Raw genomic sequence first — 26,705 nt, forward strand, 5'->3', positions numbered from 1 at the left:
AAATGAGGTCAAGGTCAGATGACACCTGCCAGTTGGACATGTACACCTTACAGTCCTTCCATACACCGAATATACTAGCCCTATTGCTTATAGTATCTGAGATATGGACTTGACCACCAAAACTTAACCTTGATCACTGATCAATGAAATGAGGTCGAGGTCAAGTGAAAACTGTCTGACAGACATGAGGACCTTGCAAGGTACGCACATACCAAATATAGTTATCCTATTACTTTTAATAAGAGAGAATTTAACATTACAAAAAATTTGAACTTTTTTTTCAAGTGGTCACTGAACAATGAAAATGAGGTCAAGGACATTGGACATGTGACTGACGGAAACTTCGTAACATGAAGCATTTATATACAAAGTATGAAGCATCCAGGTCTTCCACCTTCTGAAATATAAAGCTTTTAAGAAGTGAGCTAACACCGCCGCCGCCGCCGTAGCCGCCGCCGGATCACTATCCCTATGTCGAGCTTTCTGCAACAAAAGTTGCAGGCTCGACAATATATGAAGAAATTTTCTTTTTTAATTCTGAAATCTGAAATGAGAAAAAAAAATTGACCCCCACCCCAATTTTTTTTCTCTTCCTTTTTTTCCTTATTCCAAAAATGATCTCAATTCAAATTTCTAATGGAGTTTGCAACAATAACTACTCATTTACATACATCATAAAATATTGAAATATAAAATGTCATACAGTCATGGTTAAAATTAATATTGATTAATAGTAACTTCTAAAAAAATAAATGGGGAATGTGTCCAAAAGGACACAGATGATGTCCCCGCTAGCATATAACGTTATAAAGGGACATAACTCAAGAACTGTAAAAGTGAAGCTGCCAAAAATTGAACTTAAACTTAGTTTAGAGGTAATAAGCACTTACTTAAGACAAACTTTAGTTAAGAGAATAGAAACTAAAAAATTCTTCAATTTTTCCACTTGTAAAGAGGCATAACCCTAGAATGGTAATTAAAGATCTTGTTATCACTGAATGGTGAAGATTGCTTTAATTTATCAGTTGGTAGTAAAGTGAATATTGCATTGTATATTGTATATAGCATTGATTTAAGTTAATTCAACTTCTATTCTGGACAAATAAAGATAACTCCAATTTTCAAAGAAGATTATATAAAGCAGTGGTTTAAGGTGATTCAACAACGATTCTGGTCAAAGAAAGGTAACTCCAATGTATTGGCTTGAAACTACAAAAATGCTTGTTTTTTGTCCCTTTTTGGCCCTTTATTTCAAGACTGTTTGTCCCATAACCCTTAAAATATATCTCAACCTTCTACTTTTGGTATTAAACATTGTGGTACAATTTCAGAACAATTGAAATACTTGTACACAACTTATTGTTATGACACTAAATAAATGCTATTTTTGGGCCCTTTGGGCCCCTAATTCTTAAATCAATCACAAGCTTCCTTTTGTGGTTATAAACATTGTGTAAAAATTTTATTGATTTCTGTTTACTTATACTAAAGTTATTATCCGGAAACCATCCGTCTTCGGACGACGACGATGGGATACCAATATACCTCAAGATTTTTTGCGGTCGTATGAAAAAACTGCCCAAAACTGCATTTACCCCTATGTTCTATTTTTAGCCATGACGGCTATGATTTTTGGCGAAACAGAAAATAAAACACAAACTTTATTCAAGATACTCTAAGGATCATTTAGCTTAAGTTTGGTAGGAATTGGTTTAGTAGTTTCAGAGAAGGAGTTGTTTGAAATAGTTTACATCAGACGGACAACGCCCGACGACGACTGTGAGCTAAAAATTAAGGATGGTTTATGAATCTAATAAATGTTTTAAAACTTTAAACTGCAGACTGTATGTAATGTTCACTGGAAGAATAAACAGCTGCACCATGAGCGCATGATTTGCCCGTCACGTTTTCAAAGAATAAAGTTCAATAACTTCTCAATGTCATATCCAAAATTTATAAAAAAAAAATCTAAAGGGAGATTATAAATATAAATCAGTCACTAATGTTTAATGAAAATTGCTCAAAGCCCTATAAGGATATTGTCCGAAAACTGGAAATTCCCCTTTTTGTAATGAATAAAACCCTAAAACTCAGAAACGTAAAATCTAAAATTTATAAAATAACCAGAGGGAGCTCACGTCAATAGATATAAACATTTCATCAAAGTTTCATACAAATTCGTTAAAGCGTCTTTGAGTTAATATCTGACATATTGATGACAGACATACAGACAGACAGATGGAGGGACAACTGTATACCATAATACTTTAAAACGGACGTATAAAGCTAAGTCCATTTATAAGTAATATACGGGAAAACTGGAAATAAATGTTTATAAAATTTCCTTCTAGATACTAGCTTTTCATCATAAACAAGCTTCGTTTAAGAAAGGTATTATTAAAATTTTCAAGACTTTAACCAGAGTGAATGAAATGTTAACTGGCAGAAAATCTAAGTGCATTTAAAAGTAAAATACGGATAAACAGGATTTTTTTTTTACAAAATTCGTATTTCTGGATACTATCTTAATATGATCATAAACAAGCTTCTGTCAAAGTGTGGTAGACTAAGTTCATTTATAAGTAAAATACGGATAAACAAGATTTTTTTGATTTTTTACAAAATTTTCTTCTTGATACTTTCTTATGATCATAAATTTAGCTTCTGTCCAAGTTTGGTTCAAATCAAACTTTTTAAATTTTCAAGGACATACAAAAACTTTAACTACAGGGTGAATATTTGTTGAAGCCGCTGCCGCTGACAGAATGTAGAATTGCTTTGTATAGCTTTTCCGACAAAAGTGGGGAATGTGTCCATGGGACACAGATGATGCCCCCGTTTGCATATCATATAAAGTTATAAAGGGACATAACTGAAGAAAGGTAAAAGTGATACTACCCAAATTTGTTATTGATCTGAGTTTTGTAGTAATTTAAGTCTTGTGTACAAGTTTTTTAACATTTGGTTTAGACAAACTAAAATTAAAGAACAAAAACGAAAAATTCCGCAATTTTTCCATTTGTAAAGGGGCATAAAATATAATAATTCTAGACGCCACCAAAATTCAAACTTGATCTGTGTTTTGTGGTAGTTAACATTGTTTGTAAGTTTCATAACATTTGGTTGAGGCAAACTAACGTTAGAGAACGGAAACCAACTTTGGGACGTACTGACGGACAATGGTAAAACTTAATGCCCCCTCCCCTACGGGGAACATACAAATACATTTCAACTACACTTGTTATATTCACGAAATAATGGGTGCAAATAATCAATTGCCAGTCCAGGTTATGGATTATTCTCACCTTTTGAAATAAAAATTTCATACAAAAAAGGTTTACGCCACTGATATTTGTTGCAAGACAAAAAGAATCTACGCCTGCTTTGGTAAATTCAATTAGAAATATCAAAACTGACCAAAAATAACTTACACCAAATTGCAAGTCTAACTGTCTAATGAGCTATTAGACAGAATTTTATATCAAAATCTAAATCTAAGCAACATGGTTTTATTACATAGAATGTTTTTAACAATGCATAACAAAAGTATTTTGAGAGTTATTTTACATTTAGTAATTGTTTATGGTCAATAAGTTAAATGTGCTGTAAAATAATAATGCTGTTTAATATACACATCACAGTTTTTATCTATTTTAACAAACAAACAACATTGGTATGATTTTCTCTTCTAGCTAGCATTTATATCTAAAGGTTTATTTTGTTTAATTATATAATAAGCAGAATAGTTCTATTGATTAATTTTATCATGGTCGTGGAACTTCTAATTATATTATTTCTATTTTTTGTAACAAATGTACAATATTGGTATGATTTTCTCTTCTTGCAATATCTAGTGGTGTTAGTCCTCTCCATTTAATGTTACAATCTGCTTCATGTTTTAACAACAATTCAACAACCTTTACATGACCTTTATAACAAGCTATAAATATGGGGGATTCTCCTGTTCTAATACACATATTAATATCAGTCTTATTGTTTATTAACATCTGTACTACTTCAGTATGTCCATTCTGACAAGCAATGTACAGAGGTGATGCTCCAGTATATCTACACTTATTAATGTCAGCCTTATTGTTTATTAACATCTGTACTACTTCAGTATGTCCTTCCTGACAACCAATGAACAGAGGTGATGCTCCATCATTATCTCTACACTTATTAATGTCAGCCTTATTGTTTATTAACATCTGTACTATTTCAGTATGTCCTTCCTGACAAGCAATGTACAGAGGTGATGCTCCATCATTATCTTTACACTTATTAATGTCAGCCTTATTGTTTATTAACATCTGTACTACTTCAGTATGTCCATTCTCACAAGCAATGTACAGAGGTGATGCTCCAGTATCTCTAGATCTACAATTATAATTATGTCCTTCCTGACAACCAATGAACAGAAGTGATATTCCATCATCCATACACTTATTAATGTCAGCCTTATTGTTTATTAACATCTGTACTATTTCAGTATGTCCTTCCTGACAAGCCATGAACAGAGGTGATGCTCCATCATTATCTTTACACCTATTAATGTCAGCCTTATTGTTTATTAACATCTGTACTACTTCAGTATGTCCATTCTCACAAGCAATGTACAGAGGTGATGCTCCATCATTATCTCTACACTTATTAATGTCAGCCTTATTGTTTATTAACATCTGTACTATTTCAGTATGTCCTTCCTGACAAGCAATGAACAGAGGTGATACTCCAGTATATCTACACTTATTAATGTCAGCCTTATTGTTTATTAACATCTGTACTACTTCAGTATGTCCTTCCTGACAAGCCATGAATAGAGGTGATACTCCATCATTATATCTACACTTATTAATGTCAGCCTTATTGTTTATTAACATCTGTACTACTTCAGTATGTCCATTCTGACAAGCAAAGAACAGAGGTGATACTCCATCATTATCTCTACACTTATTAATGTCAGCCTTATTGTTTATTAACATCTGTACTACTTCAGTATGTCCATTCTCACAAGCAATGTACAGAGGTGATACTGATACTCCATCATTATCTCTACACTTATTAATGTCAGCCTTATTGTTTATTAACATCTGTACTACTTCAGTATGTCCTTCCTGACAAGCAAAGAACAGAGGTGATATTCCACCTGTACAACAATGGTTTACATTACTGTTACAATGATATAAACACCATGTAACCAGCTCAATATCTCCTATAAAACAACACTGTATTAATGGTGTTCTATTGTTTCGTGTGTTATATAGACTAGCCAATTGTTTCTGTTTAGATATTTCTAAACCTTTTACATGTACAAGTATTCTTTGTCTGAAGATTTGATCGTCCATATTGATATTACAGAAGACATCTACTATCTTTCCTCTAAACCAGTCGTCTACCAATCTATTTATATACATTTGCTGATATCTTTCTGATACATCTATTAAAAATTTATCTCTTTTGTCTTTATTTTCAAAAACAAACCTTTCACGAATAAAATGACTTGAAGCATTATTAATTAAACAATAAATCATAACACTGCCAAAGTAAAAAGCAAGAAAGTCAAACAGCTTGTCATGAATAGTTCTGTATAATTCACCATCCTTTCTGATAAATGTATGAGTTAGTGAATCCAGCTCATCACGAAGAACCAATCGAGATGTTCCTTTGACTACTTTACAAGCTTCATATGTGTTCTTTATAATTGTTTTAATATCTTTATCGACATCTTCTGTGAGCCATTCTTCTTTAAAACGATTGTTAAACATGACACAAAGAGCAAGTGCACAGTATTTGACATGTGCTCCCTCTGTTTGTAATTTATCTATCTCTTCTTTGTAAACTGTAAATGGATTCTTAAAGAATTCTTCCATTATCAGACTTTTGTTTTTGCTGTACAATTGACATAAAAGAGGAAAACAGTCAAACATGTCATAATATTCCTTGATCTTAAAGGCTTGTGTTTTCAAGTAAAGCTCAGCAATAGATTGTTTTTCTTTTTTCGATAAACGTATATCTTCAGACAAAAGATTGCATTCACAGGATTGACAAAATGATAAAGATTTTATTTTTTCATCCTTAAAAACCTGAAGTCTACAAGACATAATTAATTTGACAGGTTTCTTTTCTATTAATGTTTTGATTTTTTCCATTAGATTTTTCCAGCTATCCAACTTCGTAGGATTTATGGTATATGTTCCACAAAAGTCATCCACAACAAAAAGGACTTTCTTACTTGGATTGTACCACTTGATAATTTCTTCAGGGCTTGTTACCGGTAAAATATCATAGCCGCCTTCTTGCATTTGTAGAGCAACATGACGCACTAATGATGATTTTCCTGTTCCCGAACTTCCGGTGACAACAACACAACCATTTTCTTTAATACATTTTAGTACACTCTTTGCTCCATTTGTTTCTATAAACATTTTGTCATCCTCTGTCCAAGTTTCCAATTCCTCTTTAATTTGACCTAAAAAGAAAGGATATGATATTTCTTTAATATTTATATTTATTATGAGATGGACTACTGTTACCTTGCTATACTGATAAGTACTTGTATTTAACTTTATGTCTTGAGCTTACCTGATGAAAGTTATTCCTCAATAAAAGAAATGATCTTTCAATAGAAAAAACTTCATCAGCAATGCTCAAGACTTAAAATTTAGAAAAATCAAACGTATAATAGCTAAACAAATCAAAAAGTGGATTTCTATTTATTGTTGTGTATTATGTTTTTGTGTTGTTTTGTTGCACCACTGATTGAAGTTTAGGGGAGAGTTAGGTGGTAACCGACATGTTTAACCCAACCACATTATGTATGTTCCTGTCCCAAGTTAGGAGCCTGCAATTCAGTTGTTGTCATTTGTTACTGTTTTATCGTATTTGTTTTTCGTTTGTAGTGTGTGCATATTATAAGCCAGGCTTTTGGTTTCTTCATTGGAGCTTGTATTGGTTTTGCTCATTGTCAAAGGCTGTACAGACTGTAATTGCATTCATTATGTCATGTCAAGGCCTTTTATAGCTTACTATGCAGTATGAGTTTTGAGACTCTCTTGTTAAGATTGTTTAACACCCGTAATGGTTTTGCTCATTGTTTAAGGCTGGGCAATGACCTATAGTTGCTAACTGTCTCTGGTTGATAGTTGTCTCATCGGCAACCATACCACATCTCCTTATTTTATATATACAAATCATCAGGGTTAATTATGCCCGAGGGAGTTAGAACTAATATTTTAGAATATAACTGACATCATGAACGAGAAATTAAGAAACAATTATCAATTATCCAGATGACCCCAGCACTGTACAAATCAGGAATTAAATTAATTTGGTGTTACTATGTTTCATTATCATACAAGAGTCAAAATATGGCATATTGATTGGTTGATTGTTGGTTGCTTAAAGTCCAGTGGCAAATATTTCATGCATGTTCAGGACGAGAACAAGTAAAAATAAATACAATAGATAGGTCTTGTAATGATAGTTGCAATCCGAGATGATGGTCGGGGAAATTTAGACTGCCACTGGAAAATGAGGGTATATTGGATAGGGACAGAAATTTTGCCTTGCAACAGGCTACCTACAGACCCCTTAAAGAGTTGTTGCAAGGGTTCTTAACGTGCAAACAAAATATGGCATAAGTCTCATGTACAATATGGTAAAAAAGAAATGATGTTCAGCAATCCTACCATGCATGAGAGCTTTCTGTCAAATTGCTGACACAAGCTGAAATTACTATAATACTACAAACTAAAGGCTCTAAAGAACCTGAGTTGCTAACCTTGGTCTTTGTGCATATTTAACAAAGGAAACTCACCAAACTTTGTAGAGAATAGAATGTATGACACAAATCTTTTTTTTCTTTTTTTTCTTGTATTATAATGATCCTTTAATTTGTTTAGTTGCTCTCTACCTCTGTAAGTTTTTGCTCAAAATACAAGAGGGTAAAATAAATCGGAATTTCAGGGCATTAACTCCTTTAAAGAGTGACAACTATATTGGCAAAACTTGACTTGTTAGTAGTTCTTGCCTTGCTGATCATCTTTGTAATAAAAAAGTGTCTATTTATCTATCATAATATGTATCATATAAGGCAAAACATGGCAAAAATCATTAAAGGGCAATAACTCCAATAAGAACCTGTTGGACGTTTTCTTCCAAATTGTCTTAATTGTAGATCTTGTCTTGCTGTTCATTTTTGATTTTTAAGTTTTTATCTATTATAATTTTTAAGATATAAGGCAAAAACGAAAAAAAATGTAAAAAATCTGCATCAAAGTGCAATAACTCTTATAAAGAATTGATTGACAAATTCGATCATTAGACTTATTTGTAGAACTTGTCTTCCTGATAATTTTGGTAACTTAAAATTTCTCTCTATCTATCATAGTTTTCAAGATAGTATGCAGTCAGATTTTGTCAGTTTATCTCTATATATGATTATAATGTTCAAGATACTAACCAAAACATTTCTTTAAAATTACCAATTCAGGGGCATCAACCCTACAACAGGTTGTCTCATTCGTGTGATAATGTCAGGAGAGATAGATCTTTACCTGATGAACGTTTTTACCCCATGTCAGATTTGCATTAAATGCTTTAGTTTAGAAATATTTATAAGCCAAAAACTGCATTTTACCATTATGTTCTATTTTTAGCCATGTCGGCCATGTGGTCAGCAGGCGGGTCATCCTGTACCATTTTTAAAACTAGATACCCTAATGATGTTAATAATGTGGCCAAGTTTGGTTAAATTTTGCCCAGTAGTTTTAGAGGAGAAGATTTTTGTAAAAGTTAATGATGACAGACGAAGAACGCCAAGTGATGAGAAGAGCTCAGATGACACCAGCCAATTGGATATCTTCACCTTACAATCATCCCATACACCAAATATAGTAGTCCTGTTGCTTATAGTATCTTAGGCACTAACCATTTGATTTTCTGGGGGGGGGGGGGCTATGGATTTTTTTGGAAAAAAAAGTTTGTTTCCAGTTTTTGGAGAAAAAAAAAATTGTTTTTGATTCTGAGGGAAAAAAAATGTTTGTTTCCCCCTCAGCTGCCACTATATGTAATGCTAAAATTAAAAGAAAAAAGTTGTTTTCGACTTGTCGCGAAAAAAATAGAATGTTTTCGCCACAGGCAAAAAAAAAAGTTTGTCCAGAAAAAAAATCCATAGCCCCCCCCCCCCCAGAAAATCAAATGGTTGCTGCCTTTATAGATACACACTTAACCAAGAAAACCTAACCTTATTCACCAATCCATAAAATAAGGTCGAGGTCAAGTGAAAACAGTGTCTGACAGGCATGACAGCCTTGCAAGCTACGCACATACCAATTATAGCTATCCTGTTACTCATAATACATGAGAAATTAAGAATACTCAAAATCTCACTTTTCAAGTAGTCACTGAACCATAAAAATGAGTTCAAAGACAATGGACATATGACAGATGGCAACTTCATACTATAAGGCATCTATATACAAAGTATGAAGGATCCAGGTCTTATACCTTCTGAAATATTACGTTTTAAAGATGTTAGCTAACGCTGCCGCCGCCAGATCACTATCCCTATTTCAAGCTTTCTGCGACAAAAGTCGCAGCCTTGACAAAAACGAGGTCAAAGACGAAGGACATATGACACATAGAAACTTTATAACATAAGGTATCTATATATATTCAAAGTATGAAGTAATCCAGGTCTTCTACCTTTTGAAATTATAAGCTTTTATGGAAATAATTCACACCCCGTGACCACTGCCGCCACCAGATCCATATTCCTATGTCACACGAACATATACTTAAGTTATTGTCTGTGAACCAAAATGTTCATTGTTGATAAACATTGTTGTGTTCATCACACTTTTAACCTAGCTCTTATATTTTTCACAAAAGCAGCCAAAAGTGCAAAAACTAGAGAAACTAGATATTTCAGGGGCAATTACTCAAAACAGATTGAAAGTTTTTATGTATTTTCTCGGAGGATACATGTCTTGTTGAACTGATTATTTTTTACTAACGTGAATTTTAACTATAACTTCATAATATTCAAAAATCAAAGAACCTTTGTGAGCAGGTTCACATATCCCACACTTCCACATTATCACTGGACAAACAAATCTCACCAGATCCTAAGTTCAAAGACCCATAACTCAAAAATGTCAACTGATAAAAAACTTCTTATAGGTATGCACATTAACATAATATGTCCTCATTAACTACAATGTTTTATAAAACTCTGTTGTGTGGTTTCAGAGGAGTTGCAATTACAAACTGTTGCAGTAGTATATTTAGGCCAAAATTCTTAGTTCAAAGGGGCATGTATAACTCCTAGAAAAAAAATAGAATCATAATTTCCTGTCGATATGCACATCTACATAGTATGTCCTTATTATAGATCTTCAAGGTATCAAGAAATTCTGTTGTGTTGTTTTAGAAGAGTTGCGATGACAAACTGTTGCAGTACTATATTGAGGCAAATAAGTTCAAAGGGGCGCAACTCCTAGGAAAAAAATTGAATCATAATTTCCTGTCGATATGCACATCTACATAGTATGTCCTTACGACCTACGAAGCTTCATGAAATTCTGTTGTGCGGTTTCAGAGGAGTTGCAATGACAACAACAGGACTGACAGATGGACAGACAGACAATAGAACAGACAGATGGATGGGTCAAAAACATTATACCCTTAACAACTTTATTGTGTGGAGTATAATAACAACAGTGAAAATTATTGGTTTTCACCTTTATTTCAGAGGCAATATTCCCATATGGTCTTCAGATTATCCTCACACTTTTTAGGTGGATAGAACTTGCTATTCCGAAGATTTTAGCATGTTTCAAAAACGTTTTCAACCTAGCTCTTACAGTCAGTCAGGGGTACTACTTGTACAAGTTATTTTTAACAAGCATTCTGTGAGTATTGCATGGCAATACATAGTCCCCTACCGGTTAAAAATTCACTGTATTGGAAAAAAATTGAACTGGATCTATAACTTGCCGTGGTGTAAACTATATAACAAATATCAAATCAATATCTTCAAGTATGACAAAAAAAAGTGCAGAAAACTGAATATTTAAGTGAATTTTCTAAGTCAAAGGACCACAACTCTGCATATAATCTTCAGACCGGAACAAAATGAACAGAACAAAAATTTGGTTTCAATATATTGGAAAGTCTATAGAGAAGATGAATTTGGCAACAACAGTTTATAAAATAAAACAAAACCTGCATTTACACCTATGTTTTATTATACTAATGTCAGCCATGTAAATTTGTAGACAGTATCACCAGACTTCATTCTTAAACTAGATTATGACTGTCACAAAGTTTTGTTCTATGTTGCAAATTTGTAAATTTTAGAGAAAACGTTTTAAACAAATATAAATCAATTGTTTTAAAAATATTTGTTAAACAGTCTTTCCCCTCTGAGACATGAATAATTGATTGATTGATTGATTGATTGGTTGATTGGTTGGTTGATTGATTGATTGATTGGTTGGTTGGTTGGTTGGTAGGTAGGTAGGTAGGTAGGTAGGTAGGTTGGTTGGTTGGTTGGTTGACTGATATACTAATTAAACCCATGGGATAGGGTTTCTTTGAACAAGCGAAAAAGAAACAAATGCGATCTTGGACCCCGTATTAAACAGATTTATTGATTACTTGGTTGATTGATTGATTGATTGATTGAAAGTCTGCATGGCACTCTCCCTCTCTTAGCGAGGCCTAGGACTAAAAGTTGATATTCTGACCGACGACGTGGCTGTGTACTTATGCATCCTGCACTCCCAAAATGGACAGCCTAGGGATATCCAAATAAATACATGAAATAAAAGTCCTTACATCTTCTTTCATTTTAAATTTACTCTATTTTCTATTGGAACACGTACTTCTTGGTTTCTTTAACGTGCTGTGTGTGCATTTTGTTTGAACTTGTAGGAAAAAACTGAGTAACATTTTGTCTTGGAAGTTTCACTTTCTATATTTGGATATGGAATGTTTGATTCTAATTTTAGGTCTGTGCGCGCGAGGGTGTTTTGAAGTCACGTGACGTTCAAATATATATGTCTGGAGAATATAAATTTCTTTTCAAAAGAGACCGTTGAACAGGGCATATGTGTATTGATCGGAGAAATACGATCACTTTTGGTTTTCTGATTTACAGGTCATTGATGACGGATCATGCATGCATCTTACATACACATGTTTACGGGAGCACATATTTGTATTTTAATGCATTTTTACTAATTTGATTGTAGGAATTCAGCAATATTTACGAACTTAGGAGCAATTTCTATGTCACTGAAATTTATTTCTCAATCAAGCGCACCGCACCTAAGGGGGACTTTTTTTTTTTAGTTATTTTATATATTTTACAGGTTATTAAACTATTGTTGTTCAATGCATTCACACAAACGGTGGAGGATGATGGACCTTGGTTGATAAATCACAATAAGATGCAGGTATACATTTTGATATCTGCAAAGTTTGAGGCTGTAATTAGTTCATTTTGTTCATTTTCCTGTTTCAGTGGCATGGAACCCCTAAAACAAGGATGCATACCATTTCGACAAAAACCTTCCACTAATATCATGTCACGACTAACATTTTGTCCAATTTTTTTATACGGCTTACAGTTCATGTGTTTCAAAAACATAACGAAAAATTTATTTGCTAAAGCCAGATAACTCCTATAAAATTTCATCAAATCACTTCGAACCAAAATAGCCAAAAATTCCTGAGGATGTAACAAACAATAAAGAAAAAGAATTTTGTTGATTTCTTTTTTGAAAATGTACACATATGATAAACAGTGAATAGGGAGATAAATCTTACAAAGAAAATTGTTTGGCTTAGCAGGGTGAAATTTAAAAGGGCATAAACTGTATGATAAAATATAAGAAATATCTAAGCGACATAGAGTAGACATATTGCGAAACAAAAATTTATCGCAAGAACAAAATTTGGCGGAATAAAAAAAAAATAAATAATAGTAATCAGAACAAATACAATAGGTCTTTCCACAGAAAAGTGGAAAGACCTGATAATAACCAATAGATAACAACAACTAACACCTAGTGACAAGAATAGCTATTTGTATGCTTTAGGTCAGCTAATATTGAATATAAAAAGCAAAAAATACAAGGAATACATTAAATGTTTAACGTAAATTCCCTTGTTTCACATCCTTAGCTATATAACTCTACAACCTTTTCTATATGAGTATAATATACCTCTTATGTTCCACGGTATTGGGTCTTTCAATAGTTCTGTGACTTCCGTGTGTTCAGTCTGTAAAGTAATGTGGGAAACTTGTAACTTCCTAAGATTTTCCGTCACTTCTGAGTGCTCCGTCCCCAAAATATCCACTGTTTGTCCTAATTCTTTTATCTTTTCCTGTGATTGTTTGATTTCCAGCATAATTTCCTGATTTGACTGATCTAAGATTTTCACCTTTAACTCTTGGCACTCTTGATTCATTGGCTGACCACCCAGTCTACTTACTGCCTACAAAAATATTTTGAAAAAGAATAGTATTCAATCAAAACTCCATATAACTCAAAATTAATGTTAACAGACTCTTTCATTAATGAATTTCACACCCATCTTATTAGAAAAATTAATGTTAACAGACTTCTTCATTAATGAATTTCACACCCATCTTATAAGAAAAATTAACATTTGAATTCACTGAGGCATGAGATAGGGAAAGCTCATACACTGCATCCCTATATCTTGTTCATTGAAAATTGTGAGGAAAAACAAATACATGTTGGATCAATGATTTTGAAAGAAGACACCCACCACATTTTCACTTGCGGTAGATCCCCTGGGTCCTTCATAACCTGTCAGTGATATATATCAAATCACTGATACTTAAGTCATGTAACACTTACATCAGATATATTACTCCATGCTATATTGAAATCACCAGTGGCCATTTTGTTACTATCATGATGGGCTAATATATTCCTGTACCATTTAATCCTTGCTAGATCAGGTCCTGGAGTTGTCTCCACTGGTAGTGGTAAACTGTCAAAGCCATTGATTGGCTGAGTAACAGATGTCAAGTTTCTGATCAAGCAAATCATCAATGTTACATCAAATGTTGTGGAAACAGGTACACCTATAACATCGAACGAATTATAATTAATAACATCTATAACATCAAAAGTAATAAAATTGGGTACACCGATAACATCAAAAATATTTTAATTAAGTTCACCTGTAACATCAGAAGTAATAGAATCAGGGACACATATAACATCAAAAATATTGAAATTAAAAAGTAAAATCACAAAAATACTGAACTCGTATCGGAAAATCCCTAATCACATGGCAAAATCAAATGACAAAACACATCAAAAACGAATGGACAACAACTGTTGTATTCCTGACTTGGTACAGGCATTTTCAAATGTAGAAAATGGTGGATTATTTTCGTTGCACTAGATAATTATTTTGTTTAAACTGAGATAACATTTTTAGCTCACCTGGCCCAAATGGCCAAGTGAGCTTTTCTAATCACTTGGCGTCCGTCGTCCATCGTCGTCCGTCATCGTCTGTCGTGGTCCGTCGTCGTTGTTAACTTTTACAAAAATGTTCTCCTCTGAAACTACTGGGCCAAATTTAACCAAACTTGGCCACAATCATCATCGGGGTATCTGTAGTTTAAAAATTGTGTCTGGTGACCCGCCAATACAACCAAGATGGCCACCATGGCTAAAAATAGAACATAGGGGTAAAATGTATATTTTGGATTTTAACTCTGAAACCAAAGCATTTAGAGCAAATCTGACCGAGTAAAATTGTTTATTAAGTCAAGATCTATCTGCCCTGAAATTTTCAAATGAATTGGACAATGGGTTGTAGGGTTGCTGCCCCTGAATTGGTAATTTTAAGGAAATTTTGTCCGTTTTCCATTATTATCTTGAAAATTATTATAGATAGAGATAAACTGTAAACAGCAATAATGTTCAGCAAAGTAAGATCATTTTTTACCAATTTTTCGTAAATTTTTGTAATCTTTTACAAAAATCTTCTCTTCTGAAACTACTGAACCAAATTTAACCAAACTTAGCCACAATCATTATTAGGATATCTAGTTTAAAAAATGTGTGCGGTGACCTGGCCAACCAACCAAGATGGCCACCATGGCTAAAAATAGAACATAGGGGTAAAATGTAGATTTTGGCTTATAACTCTGAAACCAAAGCATTTAAAGCAAATCTTACATGGGGGTTAACTTGTCTATCTAGTAATTATCTATCTGCCCTGAAATTTTCAGATGAATTGGACAACTGTTTGTTGGGTTCCCGCCCCCCAATTGATAATTTTTAAAGAAATTTTGCTGTTTTTGGTTATTATCTTGATTACTATTATAGATAGAGATAAACTGTAAAACGCAGTAATGTTCAGCAAAGTAAGATCTACAAATAAGTCAACATGACCAAAATGGTCAGTTGACCCCTTAATGAGTTATTTCCCTTTATAGTCAATTTTTAACAATTTTCATTAATTTGGTAAATTTTGTTAAGTTTTTACAAAATATTTTCCTTTAAAGGGCCAAGTTCATTACAGATAGAGAAAATTGTAAGTAGCAAGAATGATCAGTAAAGTATGATCTACAAACCCATCACCATCACTAAAACACAATTTTGTCATGAATCCATCTGTTTCCTTTGTTTAATATGCACATAGACCAAGGTGAGCGACACAGGCTCTTAAGAGCTTCTAGTTAAATATACCATATACATGATATATGCAACAGTATGTTACCATAGGATGTCGATGGTTTATTGTACAACCAAAAAAGATGCAGAAGAAAGAAGCAACATCAATTTTGAGGTGAATTCAATCACACATATACTCTCTTTATTAACCATGTTAAACTTAAATTCATTGCTTTGGGGTTTTCTTAGCCATATAACATGTATAAACATACCATTTCTTGGAAACAACAGATTCCATTGAGCCTGGTTCAAAACTCTCTTTAATTTTAAATCCTGAAGAGTGTTGTAGTTTGTATTCAGTGTTGACGGTAGATGAGTAGGTGGGAATTCTCTGTCAAAGTAGGTACGGACTGCTCTTGGTGACACTCCTTTCAATAACAAAGCTAATCGTACATAATTCTCTTCTTCTTCCAAGAGGGCTGCCATCATTCTAAAAATCTATCTATTCACAATTGAAACCTATACCATTCTTAATTTGTGGTCCATGTGGTCCTGAAAAATAAAAAATAAATTTTACATATGATATTTCAAAATAGCAAAATTTTAATCATCAACAGAGCAATAAGTTACATTTCCTTTTTAGAATATTGATAAGAGGGTTTTTGCTCCTGCTGTGTTAATGTATGAAGTAGAATATGGTAATGTATATGTGTGCATCTATAATACTTAAATAACGAGGTCCAATTCGTTAGCCGGCATGACGCAAAAATGAAGAATCAAAGAATTCAACTATGTATAACTAATATATATATACATGATATAGGACAATACTGTTGATTTAAAATAACACCATTCCAGGCCCTTTTGTTTTCCAAATAATTAGTATTACCGATAGTTAACAAGTTATGGGTCGAATCCAATACCGATACCAATAGCATGTGTCACATGTAGTTTCCAGTTGTATGTACATGTATGTATGTATGTTCTGTATATTCCTCCTTTATTGGGAGCACTACCAAGGGTTATGATGTAAAGACTGACTGACATTAAACACACTGTACAGTACAGATTTAATGTGAGCATTTGCCTTCCCAGTTGTAGTAAGAAAATTAGGATGAGCCCAAACAAATAGATCTTGAAAAAAGAGAAAAATGCACTTTTTTGGGATGTTGTCTCTATGACACATTCCCCATTTCCATTCTCAATTTTATTTTAAAACTGTTTAGCTTATAATCAGCATGACTTTATCAGATGACAATACAAATACTAAAACTCCAGACTAAACATCAGCTATAGGGGTTACGGTATGAACTTTTAATTCAGTCATATCCCTGGTGTGTTCTAGTATCATACATTTAACATTTTACAGTCTTGTTTGGATTTAAAGACAACTGACTACTGGATTTTCTTACTATAGATCCATTGATACTGTATGAACAAAATCAAAACAGTGTTGTCAGTTAAGAGATAAAATAGCCCCAAACGTGACAAAACAATTCAAACCAAAGAACAATCTACTACCCCACATCAGGCCTGGGGTAATGGTAATTTGTAATTGTAATGCATTGTAATATTACTTTTTTTGGATGTAATGCAAAGTAATTTGTAATGCACATTTTCTGCATTACAATTACATGTAATGTAATGATTACTTTAGTTAAAAATTGATGTAATGCCTCCATTACAGTACATTACTTTTCATTACAAATTGGTAAAATAGATAAAATTGAAGAATATTGTATAATAAAAATAAAATATTAACAAAAACAAAAGAAAGTATGGAATAAAATTTTTGTCACAGTTAATTACTGTATTAAATAAGGTAAGAAATATAAAATGGTAAACAATATCAAGTCTTTGATCTTGGTTTCTGATATTTGTTTAATATGATATGGGAATATTTTGGTGTTAGGTGGTCTTTGAAAAATCTTATAAAAAAAATTATCAAACAAACTATATAGATCAATGAAAAAAATATGAAGATGAAAATTTCATAATTCTATACACACCTTACATTTATTTCAATGAAATATTGAATATATCAAACAACATTTTTAAACCAAACTGTGTGTTGTTATTTCACCTAATTAATATCACAATGTTTTTATTGCAATCAAATCTTCTCAACTTATGTTTGTCCTCACAGAACCCTTAGGCATTTCACAAGATAATCCTTTAATGACACATTTATTATATCCCCTTGAAATCCTTAGTGATGTCTTAATGATTAAGTGATCAATGTTAGAAACAAAATTATATGATAATTTATTTATTTTTTACCACCACCTAAGAAACTTAAAAGTGACTTTTTCAGTTTCATGCCTCCTACTACTCAATCAAAGGGTATAGACACAGGTAAGGTGCAGTACATGATGTTGACATCTACTTGTCTGAGCCATGTGAAGAAATTTCAATCAATGCACTGGAATAATGGAAGTCAAATTCAGTGTGCCTTTCTTCTTTGGTTAATACAGCTATCAAGTATTTAGCCATTTCCCACACATAAGCTCCTGTAGAAAGGCTTTTAAGGAGGCTCGAGGGTATAAAAATTTCAGAAAAAATTAAACATTTGTTTTTCATTACAAATTTTATTTATTACCTTTTGTAGTTGTTACTTTATCATATGGTACAAAAAACATTCAAAACAATTAATTCGTGTTGGCTTCAGATGACTTTTAAAATGTAAACATCATTGAAAAAGTTCCAAATTATCTCCCTTTGGTGGAAAAATGCCATTTTTTTACTTTAAAATGGAAATATCTCTTTTAACTCATCGGTGACCTATATTTTTTAATATAATTTCGATATATGCTGTACTTAAACTAAATTATTGTAAAATTTGAGCGATTTCTGTAATAAATTTCTTTTTTTATTTCGATATTACATTTATTTCACCTATTAGTTCAACAGAACAAAAACACTTTTACAAAGATTTATGCTTCTTTCGAAGGCAGATTGTGAGCGCAAATGAACAGTGACCCCATTTTTTTATTTTATGTTTCTATTAACTATAAGATAAAGTTCATTTATAGAAAAATATAGAGAAATCCTATATAAATGATTTAGACCCGCGAACCCCCTTAAGTATTGCCGGAAAGGTGTACAGAACTGATCGCTGTTCTCTTAATGGCATCACATTTAAACCACTTATGATGATAAAGTGCAATGGACATATTAAGTATTTGAAGTCTATGTCCCTAACACTGTACACATATGTACATATACCTCTGTTTTTGAAATGCTTTTTGTTTTTATATTGAAAAAGTAATGTGTAATGTAATGCATTACACAGGCAAAGTAATTGTAATGTAATGCATTACATGTGAGAAAAAATGTAATTGTAATTGTAATTGTAATGGAAGAATCACAAAGTAATTGTAATGTAATGCATTACATTGCAATGTAATGGCCCCAGGCCTGCCCCACATTGCCCTAACAAGCAGATTACACTTTTTTCCTCTCACCACTTTTACTTAACATGCTAAAGGAGTGAACAAAAACCAAATATATATTGTTTCAAATCAGCACGGAAGTCAAACATGTTGATTCAGGAAGAAAATTGGATTGTCAACTCTTATTTCTAGTTATTCTGACTGTAAGAAACATGATCATGATGATATAAGTACCAAATCACGAAAAAGAGAGTAAAATTATTTTTAAATATTTTGACATATGTCAGAGCTCAGACATAAATAAATCTGAATCTGCTTTTGACTTATAGATGTCTAAATTTGTAAGTTTTAGGATTTGTCTCCCTTTAATGCAAGACAAAATACGACTTAAATAAGTCAAATATTGTTAAGCAAGAAATGATTGACCAGAATCAAAAAGTTGCAAATATCAACTCCTACAAGTCGATAAGTTACCAAAATTGGTCAACTTCAAGACCCACCTGTACTTATAAAAAGGTCATGCATCTAAATCAAATAATGACAACATTGAAAGCCAATGCCTTGTCTTCTAAAGAAAAATATGAATGAGAGTCTGAAAAATCGGGGATCATGTTAATTAACCTTACAATGCAACCACCTGGATCCACACTTAATGAGGTAAAACATCTGTGTTTAGTAAGGATGTTCAATTAGATAATTAAATATAGATAGATCAAGTCCTTGTGAACTCTCAGACAGGTTTTTACTGTCAAAGGTGGTGTAGTTTGGCCACCAAGTCAAGTTAAGTTTTTTCATCAACATAAATAGACCTAAACAAGTCTGTCATTTTGTGACTTAAATAAATTGAAAACACATTTTTATAAAGAATTCTTTAAGTCAAAATAAGAAATAGACTTATTTATGTCTGAGCTCTGACTGATGGACTAGAATATCATGAATATATATATATCTATATTAAGTGAACAAAATGGTTAAGTAAGTTAGCTGTTTCTCGTGTATGAATTAATTTAATTATGTCCCCTTACATAATCAATTTAATTACTTTTTTGTGCTTTTTCGGGGTCAGAAATTAAAACAATTCATGACCTTTGCTTCGGAAATAAACAAACTATCTATAATCAATCTGACATACAACATTGTACAATGGTAATGACATTCTTTGTCTCAAAAAATGATCTATGACATCTATGTTAAGGAACCCCTAATGCTAACTCTATTTCTGCAAAATATGGGGGCTCATTGGATAAGTAGAGACCCCTTAACCACTTACTTGTCCACAAAAAGCTCATGCTGGTGTCATGTTTCCACAAAACTACAAATTAAACCCAAAGAAATCTACTATAGCTGTACTTGCGGTCGTATAAAAATGTTGTACTATATGATAGGACGAGTTGGCGAAGGTACGAGTTGACATCATTCCGAGGACGAAGACATGTGAAATCGAAAGTAGACTTAATTTTTTACTGTGTTTTGTGTTTTATGTATACCTTATCATCTGTTTCAGTCTTGTTAAATTAAATTTATTTTAGCAGCTGCTGCTGTAAATCTTTACTTTGACTGTACACACTGTTAAAAATCTCCCTCACACAACAAACAAATGGATAATTTTGCGTCCTCTACTCTAGCGTTCTACTTCTTTTACTGGTACCCGGTCGTTATTGACACGTATCCATTCTCACTGATATTTTACGCAGGGAACCAACACAAGGATTTTACATGTGTGTATGTGGAATCCTCCGTTATTCAGAGCACCCCTCAAGAGCATAAACAATAACCTCCTTCTTTGAGCTTTGTTGTAACACTTGTATGATATAATATATTGAATATAACTGTATATTATCGCCACCGGAAATTGGGTACCAACGTGGCGGAGAGAAAGGAGAAATATAATAAACAAGGTACACCACTGTCCCAAGTTAAGGGAGGGTTGCGCGGTCACAATTATCACATTTAACCCCGCCGCATTGTTTATGTCCTAAGTCACGAGTCTGGGTCCGTACGCATTATAAAGCTACTTAAGTTACGATTTCCTTAGTAAACACTAAAGTTAAGGAAACTCCGCCCTTTTTTCTAACTGAGTGACGCATAAAAAATCTTTAACTAATTATTAATATGATATTTCCTTTAATAGTAAAACTTAGTTGTTTAAAGTCACGCCCGCAAAACTCAAGTGGTATGCATAAAACCCCTGATACTTAGAAAACGCCGCAGATTACACTTATTTAGTATTAGCTTAGTTATAATAGAGCTACTTAAACATGTTAAAGTACCTTAAATGTTCAAAAATAGGTAAAACCAGTCGATGCTTTTTTTCACGCGGCAAAACATAGATAGAATTATATAGCTACCAGATGCATCATGACCATTTAATTGATTAATAATTATAAATCATATAATAGTTCGTTTGTTAATTGCTAAATATTAACGACCAATGTAATTTTCTTAAAATCATGAGGTTTACAATGGGAATTTTAGACTGGGAAAAATTTAAAGATTTGTAGAAAAAAAATCCTTTTAAAATCAACATGATCAAGGGCTGGAATTATACTAAATTTGATGGGACAAAAATACCGAACTCCAAGGGAAATTTCAAACGGAAAGTCCTTTATGAAAAGGCAAAATCAAAAGCTCAAACACATCTATAACGAATGGAAAACAACTGTCATATTCCTGACTTGGTACAGGTATTTTCTTATGTAGAATATGAAATGGTGGATTAAACCTGGTTTTATATAGCTAGCTAAACCTCCACGTATATGACAGTCGCATATAATTCCATTATGCTGACATCATTGTTTGAGCAAAACTAACAGACATAATATATTAGGTAAAAACGTAAAAAATTGGGGTCCATTAATAGTTATCCCATAAGGACGCGGTGTGTCAGTGTAAGATCATCCCGATGGCCGGAGGCCAGAGGGTGATCTTACACTGACACACCAAGTCCGAATGGGATAACTATTTTACATCCCAGCTGTTTTAGATTAGACGAAAAACCATTTACAATTCATAAAATCTAGTTTAGAACGCCACACAACCATTATAATATATTTTATATATTACTATATGATGTATACCCTTTATGACCCCCTAACACGATGAGTAGATATCAAACAATGTCAACTCGCCCCACTTGCCAATCGGCCCACACTATATCGCCACTTTATGAAAAAATCGCCCCACTCTTGTAACCGACTCGCCCAACTTTAAAAAAGTGTAAAATCAAATTAAACAATCAGTCTGACAACTCATTTATTTAACGAAAAGGGTTTAAACCCCACTGAGTAAAGGTCTGCCAACTCGCCCGAGTTATAAAAATATCTTGCTTCCTTTAAGTATGTTAAATGTCTGATAGTTCGTATCCAGTCGTCCTGGTGAAGTGGTATATGTCGTGGCTTGATATGCTAAAGGTCTTGAGTTCGAATCCCAGCATAGACACTGGATTTTTTCTACGTGAATTTTGATAGATAGTCTTCTCTGTATAATTAATTATAAGTTTTATACTGGATTTGACATTCCCGCCAAAATGTTACAGAACAAAGGAAAGCATGCATAACAGAGAAACTTAAACTGGGGTGATCTGGTTGGGGTGATCCGGCTCAGATCACCCCTGTTAGAACAAAGGAGCTGGGATGTAAACAGTCAACATTGTTATAATCTTAATCAATATAAAAACAATTAAACCATTGTAGTGACGTCAGCCTATTCATTTACCGTGGATTCTTTTTCTAGAATCTACGCTTCCTAAATCCGTCGCTGAAATGGACTCACCAGAATATATTCTATGGTTTCCTTTGTGTGTCTAATTTCATTAAGGTTGAATTGACTAATTTACTGATTTCTGTTCACAAATGGAATTATTTTAAAAACTTACCTTTAATTTTTGTAATTTCTGTATGCCTTGGCTTCACTGGGAATCGAACCCGTCCATGAATTCTGTTAAATGTTACTGACTTCAACATATCGATGAAACCTCTGGGCTAGCAATTGGTTACGGTTTATATGTTTATTTTATATATATATAAATGAATAAATGATATACATCGGTTCAACATACACACAGGGCTTGTACCTTTATATACTAGTATTAATAATAGGCACACGTACAATATAAGTTGGTAGCCACGAGGTTTCATGGTTAAGATTAATGAGGTAAAATGTAGGTCTTGTCTGTTTAGGTTCGAATCCCTGAATTTTCTTTGTTGTCAATAATTTCTGGTTTTCCAGTTTTTGTTCTGGTTTTGTATGTTATTGTGGATATTTTGTGTAATAAAAACGAGTTTAGTCGTTTATAATCGGATAAATGTTGGCTATTTCACGTCCACTTGTTTTTCTGTCCATCTGATGAGTTAAGTCTGTTTCAACTGATTTTTATAGTCCGTTCTTTTGTTGTACTGTTATACCACTGTCACAGGTTAGGGGGGTTGGGATCCCGCTAACATTTTTAACCCCGCCACATTCTGTATGTATGTGCCTGTCCCAAGTCAGGAGCATAGCTGTAATTCAGTGGGTTTTTTGTTCAACTTTTACATAAATAAGCCATTAGTTTTCTCGTTTGAATTGTTTTACATTGTCATTTCGGGGCCTTTTATAGCTGACTATGCGGTATGGGCTTTGTTCATTGTTAAAGGCCGTACGGTGACCTATAGTTGTTAATTTCTGTGTTATTTTGGTCTCATAATAAGAGTTGTCTCATTGACAATCATACCACATCTTCTTTTTTTATATTCCACATGTTTGAAATAAAAATGAATACATTATTTTTGTCCATTATTGTTTTATAAATTAATATAATATGATTTCATCTGTTTTACTACATAATTTTACAAATGTTAATTCGCAAATTCCTATGCTAGAAAATCGTTATGTGCCTAGAATTAGGCTTCGTGTTAAAAAATTTCGGAAACACACTTATTATATGCACTATATGTATCTTTTTCCATTTTCAATTTCAATAGAAATGAGTCCGAATAGAACTTATTTTGTATAAACAGATAATATTCAGATGCCTGATAATATGAAGATCTTAAAGGGCAGACGTGTTGTGTAATAATGTATTTGTATTTTTAAACATTTATTTGTGATATTTAATTGTAATGGATCGTTTGACACGATAACATGGTTATTTGAACTCACTTACAATACCTTCTAATTAAGAATAGGCGTCAATTTTGACAAGACATTAACACAATAGTTTAAGTTATAGATACAATGGATAAGCGTTGATTCATGAAAAACAAACCATTCGCCCTCCGGGCTCATGGTTTCTTTTTCAAGAATCAACGCTTATCTATTGTATCTATAACTCCGGGCTCATGGTTTCTTTTTCAAGAATCAACGCTTATCTATTGTATCTATATCACATAACTGTTCCAACAAAGAAACATAAAATGCCTCATAGAGAAAGTATATAGGCAAAAATGACAGACAAGAAAATTGACCATAGCACAATAACAGAATGGCGGGATGTATAAGTACCGATCCACGTCATTATAATCAAATATAGATAAACAGTAAAGGTTCAAAATATACAAGGACAAAAGGGGGAATTTAACATGTAATTAAGATGATGAACAACGTTAGTATTTAGAATCTACATTTCAAGACCATCATGTATATTTGTGAAGTTGATACGGAATATTTTTCATATAGGTCTTGGTATCTTCCAATGAACTTTTTTAGAAACAGGACGAGACGTTCTTTGACATAACCTTGGCTCATCAACTTTCTGCTCAGACACTGGTGACGTTTTATAAAGTCTGAATAGCAACTGCAAGCTCTTGAATACCGAATTAGTTGAGAAATGTATGTCCAATTTGCAGGTGAAGTTGGTTTATTTCTGCGGAAAATTTATAATTTTAAAATTAAAATCGTCTCGCTTGTCATAAAGTCTGGTATTGAGATGACCACTTTTGTCAAATTCGAGGTATACATCTAACAATGAGGCAAAGGAAGCCGTGTCTGTTGTTTCTTTATAATTTCTTGTCCTCCAGTCTGGAGGATATATTAATGGAACCCGATCAGAAAAGTTTGGATTGTTAATGGAAATCACATCATTAATATATCTGAATGTGAAATTAAATGATCGGGTTTTTTGAATTTCTTGTATTTAACAAGTGTGTGCAGGAACTCCGGAGGCCCGACTCATGTGAAAATAAGAAGAGGTCGGCAAGGAGAGGCGCACAGTTCGTTCCCATAAGAATGCCGATAACCTGTTGAAAAAGTCTACCTCCAAATTCAACAAATATGTTGTCAATGAGAAACTCCAGCACATATATATATATACTGATCACTTGACAATGTTCCGATGTGTAGCAGGTACTATTAACAAAATATGCTGTAAGATATCCCAAAGCCAAAAAAAAAAGCGCATGCTGCCATTTTTGTCGAGCCTGCGACTTTTGTCGCAAAAAGCGAGACCGTGATAGCGATCCTGCATTCCGTCGTCGGCGTCCACAAATATTTACTCTGTGGTTAAAGTTTTTGAAATTTTAATAACTTTCTTAAACTATATATATATATATATCCTGGAATTTTACCAAACTTGGACAGAAGCTTGCTCATGATCAAAATATAGTATCCAGAAGAAAAATTTGTAAAATATTTATTTTGGTTTTTCCGTATTTTACTTATAAATGGACTTAGTTTTTCTGCCAGTTAACATTACATTCACTCTGTGCTTAAAGTTTTTAAATTTTTAATAACTTTCTTAAAATATCCTGGATTGCTACCAAACTTCGACTGAAGCTTGTTTATGATCATAAGAAAGCACCCAGAAGTAAATTTTGTTAACAAAAATCCTGTTTATCCGTATTTTACTTATAAATGGACTTAGTTTTTCTGCCAGTTAACATTACATTCACTCTGTGGTTAAAGTTTCAAAAAATCTAATAACTTTCGTAAACTATCCTGGATTTATACCAAACTTGGACAGATGCCTGTTGATGATAAAAAATTAGTATCTAGAATGAAATTTTGTAAACAATTATTTCCTGTTGATCCGTATATTACTTATAAATGGACTTAGTTTTCTTCCAGTTAACATTACATACAGTCTGCAGTTAAAGTTTTAAAAAATATTAGATTCATAAACAATCCTGGATTTTTACCAAACTTGGACAGAGGCTTCTTACAATCAAAAGATAGTATCTAGAGGAAAATTTTCAATATTTTTTCCCCATTTTGTTGAGCCTGCGACTAACAGCAAAAGTAGGCGATATACTGGGTTCCGCGGAACACTTACAAATTTTGATATTGAAAAGCATTGTGGATTATTTCTTTTAGACCGTGATTTTTCAATTTCGCATTAGGAATGGTGGTATACAGGGTTGAAAAATCAAAAGTTTTGATATATTTAATTTCAGAGAGAGATCGAGATTAAGAATTACCAGGAAGTTCTTTAGAGTTTGTTAGAATCCACATATATGGTTCATACCACTACGCGAGTAAACAGGTTCACAGTATTTCTGAAGACCCTCTTTCACTGTGGCCAGAATGTCTGTCAATCATATGGACAATTCCTTTGTAGAACATGCAGATGAGCCGGTAATGTACCGTTGTTTGTGTGGAATTTTGCGAAGCTTCGTTGTTCATTGAAGCCACGTAGGACTTATTATTCGCCAAAATATCATCCGTGTCAAAT

General features: G+C 32.9%; 1 protein-coding gene across 2 annotated transcripts; it reads right to left on the bottom strand.

Moving 5' to 3' along the window:
• Positions 1-2,603: 2,603 nt before the first annotated feature.
• LOC139527014 (uncharacterized) lies at positions 2,604-20,783 on the bottom strand. Of its 2 annotated transcripts, XM_071322253.1 has the most exons (6): positions 20,551-20,783; positions 15,944-16,223; positions 13,896-14,125; positions 13,233-13,506; positions 4,442-6,469; positions 2,604-4,377 (listed from the first exon to the last, which is right to left on the bottom strand). In XM_071322253.1, the coding sequence occupies exons 2-6, from the start codon at positions 16,158-16,160 to the stop codon at positions 4,316-4,318; spliced, it is 2,811 nt and encodes a 936-aa protein (XP_071178354.1). In that variant the 5' UTR covers positions 16,161-16,223; positions 20,551-20,783; the 3' UTR covers positions 2,604-4,315. The 2 variants fall into 2 exon arrangements, with proteins under 2 accessions (XP_071178354.1, XP_071178353.1); XM_071322252.1 differs by having other exon boundaries at positions 2,642-6,469.
• Positions 20,784-26,705: the final 5,922 nt, after the last annotated feature.

Source organism: Mytilus edulis, chromosome 6, assembly GCF_963676685.1.
Source record: "Mytilus edulis chromosome 6, xbMytEdul2.2, whole genome shotgun sequence".
NCBI classification, from domain to species: domain Eukaryota; kingdom Metazoa; phylum Mollusca; class Bivalvia; order Mytilida; family Mytilidae; genus Mytilus; species Mytilus edulis.

Coding starts and splice junctions, on each gene's coding strand:
- LOC139527014 (XM_071322252.1), bottom strand. CDS start 16,160: ATGATGGCAGCCCTCTTGGAAGAAGAAGAGAATTATGTACGATTAGCT. Junction 14,126..15,943: donor TCTGTTGTTTCCAAGAAATG/GTATGTTTATAC, acceptor TCGATGTTATAG/GTGTACCTGTTTCCACAACA. Junction 13,507..13,895: donor CATGGAGTAATATATCTGAT/GTAAGTGTTACA, acceptor ATATTTTTGTAG/GCAGTAAGTAGACTGGGTGG.